Source organism: Melospiza melodia, chromosome 8 (genome assembly GCF_035770615.1).
Source record: "Melospiza melodia melodia isolate bMelMel2 chromosome 8, bMelMel2.pri, whole genome shotgun sequence".
Classification (NCBI taxonomy): Eukaryota; Metazoa; Chordata; class Aves; order Passeriformes; family Passerellidae; genus Melospiza; species Melospiza melodia.
In genome coordinates this window covers 11256710-11272727 of record NC_086201.1, presented here as the reverse complement: position 1 = coordinate 11272727, position 16018 = coordinate 11256710, and the positions used below count along the sequence as shown (strand labels likewise).

At 44.4% G+C, this 16018-nt stretch overlaps 1 protein-coding gene across 5 annotated transcripts in view; it reads left to right on the top strand.

Moving 5' to 3' along the window:
- Positions 1-2020: 2020 nt before the first annotated feature.
- Positions 2021-16018, top strand: part of SLC15A2 (solute carrier family 15 member 2) — a 52365-nt gene continuing 38367 nt past the window's right edge. The window contains exons 1-2 of one of the 5 annotated variants that reach the window (XM_063161776.1): positions 2021-2184; positions 15394-15440. In XM_063161776.1, coding sequence (XP_063017846.1) covers positions 2118-2184; positions 15394-15440 — 114 coding nt within the window. In that variant the 5' untranslated portion in view covers positions 2021-2117. Of the gene's footprint in view, positions 2185-10722; positions 10824-15106; positions 15441-16018 lie in introns of those variants that run through there. The other 4 variants (XM_063161777.1, XM_063161778.1, XR_010028537.1 and 1 more) reach the window with 4 other exon arrangements.

Here is a 16018-nt window from a genome sequence, read left to right as displayed (position 1 = left end):
TTAGGGGCAGACAAATGTGATGAGCTGGAGTTGCTCCACATACCAAGTGCAGCTGGTTGAAAATAGCCTTGACCTTTTTATAAACTGAAGTGTTGTCTAGCCCTGTTTTCACTGACCTGACATATTAATGTGCTGAGGGGACTGGGCAGAGCAGCCTCAACATTTCCCTGATGGTCATTTCTTGGGACATGCTTGCCTTGACAGATTTCTTCCTGTGCATGAACTCTGAGGTAGAAGGAATTTTTTACAAAGATTTTGTATTACTGTCTATGATTTTTATGGCAAATTGAGCTCCCTTCATGTTGTTTTTCTTCCCTTCCTTCTTCTCCTTGGTGACCTCACAGCCATTAGTGCCTGAATTCCAGCCTTTATGTACCTCATTTCCTCTCTCTGCTGTCTCTGAGGGGGGCTCTGTGTCCATAACCCAGCCATATGAGACTTGCATGCTTGTACTGCAGTCTGAAGGGCTGTTCACCTGGCATGATCAGACTGGGGCCTATCTAGGCGTGTAGAAGACCCCAGAAGTCTGGGATTCCCTGCCAGAAGCAGCAATGGAAACAACAAGCTTGGTTTGGGGCATCCAGGCTCCTGCCTCTATGCTGGGAAGCCTGGAGGCCCCCATACTCCAAGGATTTGCAGGGTCCTCAGTGTGGGAATGAGCTGGATTCCCTGGGCTGCCAGGGGCTACTGAGGTCTGCAACCCAGATATCCTCACTCCAGTGCAGTCCTGCCAACATTCAAGGAGGAGATTCTTCCTATCAAGCCATTTTACTACAGGTTTGGCTTCACAGGCAATGCAGAGCCTAGGTGAGAGGAGAATCAGGCCTTTAATCTCAAGGAATGCAATGGCATTTTATCATGTCCTCTGAATTATTCTGCCACAAGCATCTTGAATGTCTGGTTTATCTCCTCTAAAATGATCCGTGCACTGCTCATCAATCATCTTTATTTCACAACTAACATGCCACAGGTGGTTCAGCAACCTGAGTGTTTGGACTGAAATTATTGTATTTTCTGGAGCTCTGGGTCTGAACCAGAGGAAGCTGCTGGTGCATTTGAGATGTTTGGGTGCTGTGGAGATGGAGCACGGGGTGCTTGGGTGGATGGCTGGTCAGCCACCTGTGTCAGGCTCTGTCCTTCTGCATGCCAGCTCTCAGGAGCAGCAAATTTCAGCTTTGCAGCAGATTATGAAGGCAAGACTAAAGCAAGTGAAAACTTCTTTTCTTTCTCAGTTAAAACACTCAGGGTTACTTTGCCTTAGGGACACATGTCTACCTGCCTGGCTTGCTCCTGTTTCACTGCAACCTGGACTTGAATGGCAACGTGATTCTTGCATGAGTAGAAATCAGGGGTGCCTGAGAAATGTTCAGCGCTCACAGGAGGACTGGCTTTTTGGAGAAGTTGCTTGTCAATCACCAAAGCCTAAATCTAATTTTAGGCACTAAGCTGAATATGAGCTTTTTGAAAACATATGGCATCAATTCTGCTTACTGATCAGTTTTGATAAGTTGGCTTGATATAGTTAAACCCTTTGAGTTGCTTTGCATTCCCCAACAGGGAATGTGAAAAAAGGAGGAAACTCTAAGGCTGAGAGAGAGAGGCCAGTCTCGCCAAGCTAGGTCCAGTGTACCTTTTTTAGCTGTCTACCCTCTCTGTATGACCATCTATTTATTTTGAGCCCTGCTCTGGAACATGTGCAAGTTGGGAAGGGACCTCACCAATAACTCTGCACTTACAAAGCCACTGAGTGACACAGAAAATATAAAACACCATCTGAAATACATGAAATGATGAAGTAAAAAGTTAATGAATCCTCAAGAAGTTTCAGGTTTGCATAGAGAAGTCAGAGAGGGGAGGTTCACCAGTACATTTCTCTGGCCAAACCCACAGATGAAGATTAACTGAAAGTCTCCAGGGACAACAAACAGAACAATGTTCCTGTGAGGCCAAGAGTTTGTTTTGCCATTTGTTCTCTGTATGTTACCATGGAATACAAGTGCTGCTGTGAGTACAAGAAGAAATAACTTCATACCCTGCATTTATCTTGGACACATCCTGAAGCTTAAACAGGTTCATAGTGCTCTCCTTTTGCACTGGACCATTTCACTGCTTTCTCCATGGAAATCCCTCCACCTGGGGACACTCCACCGACACCTTTGTGTGAGACTCTCTGCAGAGATTTCCGTAAGTAACTTGGATTATGCTCCTGTTCTTCCCATGTTCCCTGGCTGGGAGTGCTCGAGCAGACAGGCATTGTGTGTGGAATGTTGGTGGGAGTGGGCTGTTTGGAGGCAATTGTCTGAAATATCCATCCAAGAGCTTCAGAATGGGAGTTGTGCAAATCTGCACTGCAAACCTGTTTCTAAGATGTGTGCTCATCCAGGTGGAAATCTGGGAAGCATATAAAGCAACCTACTGTCCTGTTGTGCCTGTATTGTACTGTCCTGTTGTGCCTGTATTGCAGATCACTAATGCTGAAATGGTTTGCAGACACTATGTGACAAAATTGTTCTGAATAACATATAAGCCTAAGGAAAAAACACCCCTGTTCATAGGGGGAAAGAAAAGCAAAAGGCGGAAAATGAGCAAGCTGCCATTAGTTTTTGTGAATTAACCACCCATCTTCAGATCTGACAAAATACTCAGAGGAAGTTGGAGTCTCTTTTGCTCTATTTTCAGCTGGTGCTTGAAGCAAAAGTGTCAGAAATCTCTCTGCAAAGGCTGTTCTGATGAGATTTCCAGCCAGTTTCATGAATGAAGTTGGTTTGGATTAACTGTGAATAAGTTCTTGTGCAGAGAACTAGCAAAGCATGGGTTCATTGATCACAGACACTTCTGTGTGTGGTGTCTGACCCAACACTCAATAAAGGCAGTGAGAAACCCACTGGGGCAGCTTATCCAATAGCTGTGGAGCCACTTTGCAGTTCCAAAGCAGCTAGAGTCAGCTGTTCCTAGACACTGGAAACTGGATGGGAGGGAAATTTGCTTATGGTCTATTCACCTGATTTATGGGGGTTTGCATCAGGCCCAGAGACAAGTTCTCTACACCATACACTGCTCATTTACAAAACTGGTGTAGCAGAGGAGACCTAGTAAGAGTCAAGGTCTCATCTTTTCCTCCTTCTGCTCTGATGCCTTCCTTCCCATCAGTAATTAACAGGGATGGATGCCTACTTCTTCTGGGATTGTTTACTGTGGGGACAGTTCCAGGGCTGTCCCCTGAGGCTGTCTCCACAAGTAATAGGCTTTTAAGTTATGCCTCTCTATTGATCCCCCATCTGAACAATTAGCAGTGGTGCTTGCTCTGAGTCCAAAGGTGTGTGCAATCAGCCCCACAATGATATTCAAGGAGAGCACTGTTTTAAAAGGCTGCCTCTCCTGAAGTGTGCTGTGTGTTTTAAATGTGACAGGCTACATGACAGGACCTGAAACAGAGACATTTGAGGAAGCTTGGAGACTTTTGATCCTTGAGCCTGAGCCAAGCCATACTTCCTGAATTTTTGGCTTGGGAGTCTCTGATTCAAGCACAGCATTTTCACCTGCTATCCATAGCTTTATCATTCTTGCAGAATAATCACTGTTTTTAAGATACCTGCCTTAATATAACAATGCAATTCTCTGCATGACAAAACCCTAAAAGTCTGGTGGCTAGTAAATAAGAATTATTGAGAATGATTGTTTCATTTGAGGCATCAATAACTTCAGCAGAGCTGTAGGGAGAACAGCTCAGCTTCCCTGAAAATTGCAAAGGAACTTTTTTTTTTTTTAATGAAGCTCACTTTCCCTGCTCTGGAGACTCCAGCCAGGGCTCCTGGGGGTCAGATTTTCTGGAGGTGGAAATCCAATATTGAATGTCTGATGGGGCATGAGGACAACCAATTCTGGTTGTGAGGCTGTGTGAAAAGCTAATATGTGCATTGAGAAGTAAAAGCGCTGACTGATCTTTCAGGAGTTGTGGACTCAGTTCTTGTTTCTATGCAATAATTCAATGTGGTCTGTGTGTTTTCTGCACAGCCTTGAGTTGATTGCTCTTCTTCTTGTCCTCACATGGGTTTAGTTGCTAGACCAGTCTTGCAGTAGGTGGAAGAGAGTAGGAGAGGTCAGGCCTCCCATCTGCTTCTGTAAGCAGCCTGACAGCCCCAGGGCTCCAGGGCTCTGCCTGGAGTGACCAGAGCCAGCAAAGAGGCAGCAGGGCACTGCCATCCCTACCTCGTGTGTGCTGCCACTGTGCCCCCGTGCAGCTGTGCCACCAAACCACCTGAGCAGCCAAATGCCATAAGGAGATGGGACTTACAGGGAGCATCCTTCAGGCACTGCTTTTCCTTCACAGCTTTCCTTTTAGAAACTGGATTGTCCTCTGTTGCTTCTCAGCCTAGTGGCAAAGCTGCTGGGGCTGGCAGCCCTCAATTTGGGGGCAGATGAAGGGAGACAGGTTGGAGTGAGTCTGCTTGAGGAGTTCTGTGCTGGTTAGGGTCACATGTTATTGACACAGGGGCAGTTAATTGAGGGGGTATCAATAGACAGCAGGCCACCTCTCTAATTTTCCTTCCCTGCCTGTTATTTAACAAAACTATGGAGAGAAAGGCTCCATTAACTATACTGTTTTCTTTAATTCTGCAACTGCAATAAAAGCCAGTATACAAGAAGCCCCTGAATACAGGATAGAATTGGTTCTGTAATAATAATAATAACTTGCTTTCCCTCTTTGAAAATAAATATGGTTCTTAGTAGAGAGATTTACCCATTGCTGGCAGTCAATCAGTCGGGACAATTTGGACTCTGAGTACTTGATTAGAATAACTTTAAGGAAAATTGCCTTCCTGGATCAAGTAAGGATCCATTAACCTGATGAAACAGCGTTTGCTTATCTGGGAGGTTAAGACTCGTAACACAGCTTGGACTGCATTAGATGAGGCCTCTTTTAGAACAGAAAGTAATAAAAACACCATCTGTCATGTCTAGTCAATCAGACCTTGTATAAGAGAGGAATTATTCCTCTGACTTTACCATTATAAGATCATCTGTTTGTTAACAATGGGAAGTGTCAGGAATGCTGAAAACTGGTTTTATGCCCTCAAATTATTTCTAGCTGCCTTTATCTTGAAGAGAATTAATATTAATCTGAGTTTATACAGGAAATAAATATTTCTAGGTGAATACAATGCCAATCCATTCCATGTTGAGTCTCGTGATTTATTGTTAGAGGTAAAACTGAATGGGAGATAGAGGAAAAAGTGCCATGTACACTTTTCTTCTGAAAGTGATTATTTTTATAAACAAATCTCTTGCAAGTTGCTGAGCACTCAAAGGTTCTTTGAAGTCAATTGAATGTATTCAATTCACTCAAGTGGCTGTCTGCATCTTAAAGGACTGGCATGGCTAGACCTTCTCATGTTGCATAGGCGTAGCTGGAGGTTGTGGAAAAGGTGTTTGCATTTTTTGGCATGGATTTATCAGAGTTATTGAATGTTGTCACTAATGGATTTCTCTGACAATGTGGTCTCCTCTATTTATTAAGGAGTACTTGGAGACATGTAAAGACTGAATGCCAGACAGCAAAGGCAGCTGTGGGCACAGGAGGTGGAAAGGGGGTGCAAAGCCTGTCCCAGTGTATCCCCAGCACCCCTGTGCACCAGCTGGGGTGGAAACACCATCCCCACTTGTCACACACCACAGGTGAGACTGCAGTGCATGTATTCATATACACCATTGCCTGCTGCTTGGGTATGTGCCATGCTGCTGCCCAGTGCATTCAGCACTGCTCTATGGGTGGCTACAAGCTGGAGAGCACCAGAGTGGGTTTTGTGTGCCCATGGAAAAAACATTTCCTTTTCCAGGGTTGCTCTTTGCACAAGAGAAGCACACAGAGTGTTTGCAGGTGTGTGATGCAGAACTCAGCTGTTGTGTGGTGGGCAAGATCCCAGGAGGAAGGAGACAGGCTGGGAGTAGAGGAGGAGGAGGAATAAAGCAAATGCCTAATTCAGTATTCAGTCACAGCCAGAAGATGTGCTCCAGTTAAGGTAATGAGAGTGGAGACTTGGGAGAAAGATGGTTGAGCAGGAGGAAGACAACATGTGCTCTGGGGTGGCATCAAGGGAAGGCTGAGCACTCCTGGTCCCACTGATGTCAGGTGGATCAGATGCCACTCATCTCCTAGGAAAAAAGGACTTTTTGGGGGGGGGGATTAGCATAAGGATGAAGAGTCACAGATTAATTCTTCCTTCTATAAGAATATAACCCTTATCCCTGCCAGACTCTGAGGGATTTGTCATGAGTGCCGGTGGAGAACAGACTTCCCTGGGCAAAGGAGGGCCAGAACAAAAAGAATTGTGCTACAAAGTGTTAGGATCCCTGGAGACCCTATGGTTAGATCAACATTAAAAAAAGCAAAAATATCTCCAATTCTGTGCCAGTTCCTCTGGGACCTGATGCAGGGAAAACCCACATGACTCTGCTTTCCCCTGGAGCTGGTGAGAGCTGCTCCCACTCACTGTGTTAGCAAATTGATCCCCCTGGTCACTGCTGGGGGAGGCTGAAAAGAATGGATGGCACTGCAAGCTCATTATGAAAATGCAGGGAACCAGAGTTAATGAATCTTGGACGAGCCTCTAATCTGCCTGGCCCTTGGTGTGGTGGTAGAGGAAGCTGGCTGGGGAGGATCTGATTAACATCTCAGTGGAAATGACAGACCCCAGAATGCAGAAGGTCATATCATATCTGTCAGTGCTTGCATCTGGGAGGGGCCGCTGTCAGAGAGCTGAGATCTCTGTGGATTAGATCAGGAAGGTTTTTTCATCAGAACAGATATATTTTTGGGATTTACATCTTCTCTGTCCCTGGCAGCTTGCCTTGATGAAATACTGATTACACAATTGCAATCTGACTTAAACCACAGCTAAAAAATCAGCTGTGTGCTGGGTTATGGTGAGAACACCCTCTCTGTGATGGCAAAGATTTGAAATTGTGCAGTGCATTATGTCTCCTGACACAGGAAAACTTGCAGAGAACAACAAACAGGCTGTTTACTGTGGGTGTATGGAAAAAAAAATGGAAAAACTGGAATTCCTGCCTTCTCTGAGATTTTCTTAGTTCAGTAGCCAGATTAATGAATGAAACCACTTGCCCCAGATGTACAGGAGATTATGCTGCTTGATGTTTCTTTTATAGGAAGTGCAGTTAAGGTTAGGAAACTTGAAATAAGTGCTCAAGGGGCTGACAAGCAATGTATCAGAACCAAACTCCAGAGTCCCGCTGTCACATCCTGCAGCCCCTCCTTCACTGCCCAACAGACACCCCCACTCAGTTCCAGGCATCCCTGTGAGCAGGCTGTGAGGAGCAAAGTGGTTACAGGATTTCTGGTTTCTCAGTACCAACTGCCTCAGTGAAGCCAGTAAAAGCAGCATTTTACTCAGGAGCAGGGTGAGAGAGGGAGTGGGACACACCACCGAAAGAGAGCTACTGGTCAGCTGAGAGATCAGTGCAGAAAGAGAAATTCCCAAGGCAGTATCTGTCCCAGAGGCTGGAAGTGAGCACTGGCAATGCACCCACGAGGTGGCTGGGACACTGGATGCAACTCTTTCAGCATTCCTCCAGACCCAGGCTGCTGCAGGCTGTGATGCCTTCAGTGGCTGAGCTGTCCCTCAGAGCCTATGGCACAATAAATCAGTTGCTGTTTCTCACTTGTTCTGATAATGCTGCAGGCGGGGCAGCTTAACGGAGAGACTGCTGGGCTGCCATGCAAGAGGTTTTAGAGGAGTCTACCTTCAGCAGGATGTTTCTTCCTTCTTTTACTCCTTTTTGAAATGGAGGTACTGCTATCTGCTCAGTGAGATGCTCTGAGATATCTGCTGCTGAAAGGCACCATGTGAGATTCTGCTTCTGAAACCACCAGGGAGAAAATGTTCTTGGGACACCAAATGGTCCTCAGGTGTTTTCCAAAGTTCTGCCTCACCACATACATCTTTCTTCCAGCTGCAGGGAAGCACCTCCCACACCAGGAAGGGGATGAGCCAGCCTCAGCTCCAGGCAAGTGGACTGGGTAAATGTTTGGATTTTTCTGTTTCCAGGCTCTCTCTGATATTCAGAAGTTTTGAACTGAGAGCCTGAGCTGAGTGTGAGACAGACAGGTATCTCAGTACCAACAGGTGTGGCACTGGGTGCCCAAGGGACCATCACACCTTGTGACAGTCAGAATTCATCACTTGCACCCAAGAGAGACAAACAGCACTGAGTTTGCAATGGAGCTCACATGCACTTGCACACCTATCTTGGCTCTCCTTTTCTGCATTTGTGTTTTTCCAGAGCACTCTCTCTGTTGCTGACTTTACATACCTATATGAACATTAAAAGTAGCTACTGTTTCAACTAGGAACTGTCTCTAAGCAGTGGACAGCATTGCTAAAATGCCTGAAATTTCTATAAAGAAGCAACAAAGGACTATCATGAAGGGCAGAGCATAGAAACATCCCAGGGACTGGACATGTTCCCATTGCGTGGAGCACCTGTATGTACACTTTCTCTATGTCTTGAACTTATTGAAACCAGTGCTACCAGTCAGTGCATGGTACCTTATACCATAGCAACAAGTACGTCTTAGAAGTGGAGGGGAAAATACTTGGAAAATAATTTAAGAGGTCCCATAGCCCATTTCCTTACTGACAGCCTGAACAGTTATATTATCCCTGATTTTCTATGCAATGTATGGCTTTCTTTGGTATTCACTTGCTGTTAATCAATGGTCTGTTCTGAAAGACCACAAGTCTTATTCTGGAACCAACTTCCATTTTTTTTTCAGTGGTTTTGTGATACTCTCAACTTGAGAGCCTAGAAAGTAATTTAAATTCATGGTTGTATTTTGTTTGTGCTGTTTTCTTCATTTCCTGCCTAAGCTCTCTCATGCTCTCATGTGTTTTGCTTGAACATTCCCTTCAATTAAGAGAAAAATCCTAATTTTTCCTTGCTATGGTAGCCTCTTAAATAATTGTTCAGAAATAAAAGCCCTTCCTCATGTGTTCCTCGGCTCTCCCTGCCCAAATCTTCTAATATAAGTCACAAGCATTACCAAGTGAAGCCTTTTATTTTTCCCAAAAACTATTCTCCCTCCAGCTTTTCTTCTCTATTGCATTGTCTGGCCTGTAGTGCTCATATGTCTTTTCTGCTTGTTTTTCACAGTGCTTGCCCAGAGTCTCATGCTGCTGGCTTTGCCATGCTGTGCTTTGTACTTATCTATGCTGTATCTTCTTATAATATGAATAATACTCCCTGGATCCTGGCCATACTTCCTACATTATAGATTTAAATTCTTCTTACCATCTATCTTTTCTTTAATATCTCTTCTGTGCACAGCCTGCTCTTTTTTAGCCATTATTAAACTTTTGCTTCAGTCCTCCTTTCACAAGCCCCTCACAATTTGCCATCATCTTTTTATGAGTTGTTCATGCTGTTCCTCATCTTTTACTTCAGGCTCTGCATCCCTTGTTGCTCTATCAAATGAATAATCATATGTAGGGATTTATTCCTCATTTCATTTTGGAGTTTGATTGTGATCAGCTTAGGCTTCTCACTATCGCACATTGTAGCTATTGTTGTGTGCTTCTTTTCACTCTTAAATTCAGGTGTCTCTCAGTGTTTCCCTAGTGCATCTTTCTAGTCCTCCTGCCCAATCCCACTGGTCATCCTATGTCCAGCTAATAGCAGAGCTCATCAGGATCTGACAGCCTGTTTGTAGCCTAGACTTTATCTTGAGGTGATGATGATAGATACAGGACCTTGAAGCAGGTGGGACTTGACTGCAATAAAAAGGTGAAGGATGCAGATGGCTTCAGGGCCATGCTGTTGGGTCGTGGAGACCCCATTATACTCTATTGCTGAACTCACTCTAAACTACTTCTGTGTTTGCAGAAAATATCTGGGGTTTTCCCCTGCAGAAGAGTTTCCCTAAAGCCTCTCTGAAAGAAAGTCACAGCAGTTTACAGGCAGTTACGGGGGAAAGCAGAAAGGAGTAAAAAGTGGAAGTGCAGTTGAAAAATTATTGATTCTCCTTCAGGCAGCTCATGGCTTGAAGGTGAAAAAGGGTCTGGAGGGACAATGTTATATCTGTCAATGTTATACCTGCTTTCCTGTGCGATATGTGAAGAACTGGGAACTGAAGCCAGACTGTCAAAGGTTGGTGAAATCCCGTGTCTTCTCAAAACCATAATCTTCTCACTAGGTGCCCCATCCCTGGAAACATTCACAATCAGGTTTGACAGGACTCTGAGAAACCTGATCTAGTTCAAGATATCCCTGCTTATTGCAGAGGAGTTGGAAAGGATGGACTTTGAAAGTCCCCTCCAGCCCTAACTGTTCTGTGATTCTATGATAGTGAAAGACATGTGTAGTTAAGACCAACTCTGTTGCTGGTGTACCGTGTCAAAAATTTGGATTTATGGGCAGCTGTAGATCCTATCTAGTCACAGACCCAGTCCCTATCCTCAACCAGAAGTAGTAATTTTATTGAAAGATAGTGTAGCTGCAGTGTGGAGTGATTGATCGTGAACATCCATGAAAGGTGCCATGCAGCCTCAGAGGCTGTATTCAAGAAAGGCAGATTCCCTATGACATTTGAGAGCTGAGCAGAGAGGTTTTCAGATCAGAAATAAATGGAAGTTTAACTATTTTAGTGGTGGCCAAAGGACTGCTGTTGAGAAGTGAAACATTAACAGCGGGTGAAAGAGAGCCGGGATTGCTTAACGAGGTTCATCTTCAGCAGAGCTGGGCACATCCAAGGCACGGAATGGCAGAGGGGGACTGCACACCACAGCCTGCAAAGGAAGCCCAAGCTGGTGAGGAAGTGTTTAAAGATTTCTTCTTGCTGATAGTAGGAGAAACTGAGGGCAAAAAGGAATGAGGAGGGATGAGAAGTTTCTCTGATTGTTACAGGTTGACTTGTGGCCAGATGACAGGTTCTTAAATGCAGATTAGGTACTGGATATTGTTACTGGTATTGATCTAAATGCCTTCACAATTTTAAGTCTGTAATGGCTGGTGAATAGAGGAGAGATATGGGTTTGAAGGCTTCTGGCATATTTTCCTGGTTGTTCAAATGATTGGATACATCATTTTCTTAAATTTCTTTGAAGTTTGGGAGAAGTCTGCAGGCAATGGAAACCACTCTTGATCTGGATAAATCAGTTAAGCCCTGCTCTTTCTTGTGATCAAAGAATTGGAGAAAATAAGCCAGAAAAGACCTCCAGAGGTTATCATGTCCTTCCAGGGTCTGGTCATTAAGCCCAAAGTGTTGCTGCCACATATTTCATCTAGTTTCTTAAAACCTGATCTCAGAAAAAGAGAAAGAGGAGAGAAATACAAATATGGCAAAAGGGCTATAAAAGTATGGCCAGTGGATACGAATTAAAAATAAGACTCATTATGAAAAGACAAGTGTGGCTGAGCTGAAAATTAGGAAGGGATTGTACCATGAGATGAATGCAGGTAAAAATGAAGAGATTAGTTGAGTATAAACAGATTAAGGTGCACAGTACTGCAGCAGGGAGCAGTGAGAATGTGAGGATTATAAAAGCAACGTGAAAATGCAGATTCTCTTTCTGAGGATTTGGGAACCAGAAAAAAATTAAATTATGAACTGAAAGTCATAGCAAAATGTATTAATGGGAACTTCTGGCTATGCAAGGCATCTGGTAGCTGAATATAACATGTAAACATGAATCATCCTACAGACTCCCCAGTTGCATAAGGGATAATTCAGAAATGAGGAAATTGTACAGAAAGTAGTCCTTGCTTTCACACTTACCAGGTGAAGTTGTTTGGCACAAGATTTTCACAGAAACTCAGGAAGGAACCTCTTCTATATGCCTGCTCTGGAGCAGGACCTGATATTTATGTAGTCCCTAATGCATTCTTATGTAACAGACATCGCCACACCATCTCTGTTCCAATGCTCATCTGTCCTCACTGAGAGGGAAATTGGAAAAAGGAGCCCCAAATATTCTTTACTGAAAAAAATCAGTTATTTCTCTCATCTTGTCCTCAACAAAAATGGATTATGGTTCTCTCCCTGGCTGTTTTTCCTGTCAATGGAAAGGAGTGGCATTTGGTATTATTCTTTCCCAAATTTCATTGCTTTCATTCCAGAGTTGTAAAATGGTTTCTCCCATTTTGCAACACCATTTTGGGTTCATACCCAGTTGTCTCCCCGGCTTCTTCACCCTGCTTTTGAGTACAAACAAGAGCACCATGCTGGCTGTGCTGAAGTTTTCTTTGCTCATGGAAAAGCTGAGGACCTGCATGTTTCATGCTTTCCTAATGTGATGGAAAATCATTGATACTCTTAGAGGGATTTCCCAGTTGTCCACTATTATGAGCATTTCATATGAACCCTATTTCCTTGTGCGAGATCAGAGGCACCAGAGTTAGGATATATCACATACAGAGCTGCTTTAGCTGTTACTCCACTTAACAAAGAATAAAACAGTCTGGTTTGAGAGTGTTTTTTTCCAATCTGAAATGGCTGTTTTGTAATCCTTATTCTCCTTTTGGTGCTTACAAGGGATTATCTGATCAAGTATCTCTCTTGTTATGGAGGAACACTCCTGGAGGAACAATCGGCTTTTTAAAGGCAGTGGTGATGCTTGTTTTGCTTTTGCCTTTCACAAGGGAAGTGGCTCAATGTGGTATTCAGCACTTGAAGGTGAATTTCATCAGGCTTTGATGATCTGAGCACATTTGAGATATCCAAATATTATTTAAGCAGTTTTTGTCTCATTTCACACATACTCCTACTGGTTCCTTTCAAAGGTGTTGCATACCTTGTTGCAATTTATTTTTTTAGTAAAAATAACAAAAAGGACACAAGTTTCCTGGCTTCTCTGGATGATTGTTTTCTGGTTTAAATAACAGCTTTTCATTTTCCTTCCTCTTTCTCCAATATTGACAGCATTTCTAACACCTTTTCTTATTGCCTTTTATGTCTCCTTGCTAGCTGTGGTTCATTTTGTGCCTTAGCTTTGCAGGCACACTTCTACCACTCTGTTTGATCTGTTTGTCTATACCTGTCTTCAGAAATGCCACCTTATTTCCATTTGTGGTACAATTCCTTCCTGATTTTCAGTCCAGTCGCACAGGTCTCCTTCTATCAAGTATCATTCTGTATTTGTATCTGTGGTGCCTGCAATTTTATTCTCCTAAACTTGTTTTTACTGTTTGCTACAAGTTACCATTTATTGCCAGACATTTAAATTCCTTTTCTTCCTTTCTGTCTGAGAAGACCTTCTGGCAGCTAGTGGCCTAAACAACTCTGCAGTGTATTAGACAAGTAGTATGTTAATCCTACTGACTGATAGGGTTTTTTCATGCTAGCATTAAAAAAAATAATCATTTAGCTTATGTGATGCACAGGGCTGTATATACACAGAGGAAATATAGCTGCAGGAGGCTGAAAATGTTAAGGCATCACACTGCAGCAGCATGGGAGCACTGTGCAAGGGATGGTGAACCCTTTCCTGCCTTCCTTTTTTATTATTCCTTTAGTAACTCTGCTGCTGTGTTTGCTCTGCTTGCCTGTGTATGGCAGAATACAGCAGGTTTCTACTGGGAGCTGTAGAGAAATACCTGGGCCATGAGATGCCAGCAGAGGGCTCAGAAATATTTCTGCTGCCTCTAGCACGGGGTCAGACTTGCAGGACTCGAGCAGGTGCCAACCTGGTGTGTAGGGACAGAATCCATGTGAACAAGACCTGTTCTGCCCCCATCTGGGTCTGCTTTTGAGCACTCATGCCCGTGAAAAGGGCTTGATAAACCCTGGAGGCTGCACCCCGGTGAAAAGCAAGGCTGTGCATGTGTGCAGGTCACTGGGAGGGCTGAAGACAAGGAGCTGGTTTGGGGCAGTACCAGAGGAGGCACCAAACTCTTGTTTTGCCACTGCTGTAGAAGAAAAAAGAAACAAGGAAGGGGTAGAGATTTCTGGCACCATGTTTAGCTGCCCAGTTAGCAGGAGTGAGATGGGATCTCTGGGGATTTTCAGAAGCAGCAATGCCAGAGGACACAATGGATAGTAATTATACTTCTTCTGTGCAGTCCATCACATCTGATTCTCTTGTGTAAGTGTTCTCCCTGTCTTGTTAACAAAAACTGAAACCAGATTAAGGATCTGTGGTGTGACCAAGTCCTCTTTCCTGGTTCATCAGCTTCAAACCTGGTTCTTGTGATAACCAAACACTATCAGCAACTCAGTACTTGCACTAAGGACGAGTTTATGGAGACTCCTTGTACCAGCTGTGGATTCTGGGTGTGGTCTGTGCATTCCTGAGAAGAGAAGGGAGAAATATTTGGGAAAATTCTTTGAACATTTGCCTTTTAAAGAAGCCAAGTGTAAGAGGAAGAAGAAACCTCTGCACTGTGCTGAGGATACAGCAGAGCCACAAGCACAGAGGATAGTTTATGGAAGGTTGTGAATTTTGCTCTGCAGCTGCAACTGGCACTGCAAGAATGCAGATGAACAGCTCCACTATTGCCATGGGAAGGGCATGGAAGGAGGAACAACTGTGTACCTGCAGGGAGCTGAGCCCACATGGCTGCAGGGGGAACCCAGGGACTCCCAGCACAGATGGGCTGCATTTGTCACATATGGAGCCCCAAAGTGGTTCTCTGGATAATAGAAAGTGAGAGAGAGGTGTTGGGGCTGCTTCTGGGTGCTGGCTGTGCCCGCTTGATTGAACTGTCCCATGGGAAAAGGCAAGGTCATTCTAGGGAATTGCTGTGGGAATGAACCCTGGGTCACTTCACTCCTGCAGTAGCAAAGAAATGATTTAACACAGTGCAGGCATCTGTGACATCCAGTGTCCAAGGGTTTGGTGTGATGAACATTTTAGTAGTTATGTCTTGGAACGTGTGGCTTTCCAGTGAAATGAGATCCCTGCAGAGTAAACCTGTCATTACCACACGGGGAGGGAGGTGCACGCTCTGCTCCTAAATCCACAGGCAGTAGGTGTATCTGGGACCTGGGATTTTTATTCAGCTCACATCTGTGCAGCATCCAGCACCGTGCTGGGCTGGTGCACGTAAAATAGCTGGGGGCATGCCAAACAACAGGGAGGTCTGTGCCACAAAGTGCTGACAGCCCCAACCTGTGACTGGTTTAGGCTGTGTTCCCTGACTCCTCTTGAACTCTGGAGCTGTCTTTCCTGGTAGCATCTCCCTCCCCTTTCTGCCCTGGCTGCACAAATGTGCTCAATTAGGGTTAACTCAAACTGAATCAAACTTCGTGCCTGAGGTTGGAAATCTTCCCAGTCAACTCACCACAGCCACATAGCATGGTGGGAGACAAGGCGAGAGGGGAGATGAACGCTTTTCAGAGAAACGAATCCAAGGAAACTTTGTTCACTTTTATTTCTGCAGGAGATGATCCCCCCAAAGGAGATTTCCCTCTTCAGAAAAAATCTCCGGTAAGTGTTACTGCTGGTTTCCTTTGCTTTGCTTTCTGCTCAGCTTGTTTTAAACATTGCAAGATCTCTCTGTTCTCTCCTCTGTTGTGCTCTGGCTACAGACAAACACCCTTTCTTGCAGAGGGTTGAAATAAGCCTTAACAACTCAAGGCAAAAATCTCTCCACTAACCTGATTAAGTTAAGAAAGTGCAGCTTAAAGGGAAAGCACAAACTGTCTGAATGTTTGGGGAAAAGGGTAAGGGTTTTTATTGCCTTTTCCCTGAACACTACTTTCCTTGTGGGAAAGAACTTAGATCTCTGAAGTGGATGGGGCTGTTGTGCAAAGGAGGGAGGGAGCTGAACTCTGTTTAGTTTGATGAAACCCACCAGGGAAGGGTACCCAGATGCTGAAAGGCAGAAGGAAGGACAGGGATTGAGGACAGGCCACTGGTGAGTGTTACAGAGACCAACTGCAGTGCCAGAACCATGAATTTACATTTTTGCCTCTGATTTAAAGCCCGAGTCAGGTGCATGTGTTGCTGCCTTGCAGCTTTGATGTTTGTGCAGGTTTTCAGGCTAATTCTTGTTGAGTGCTTGA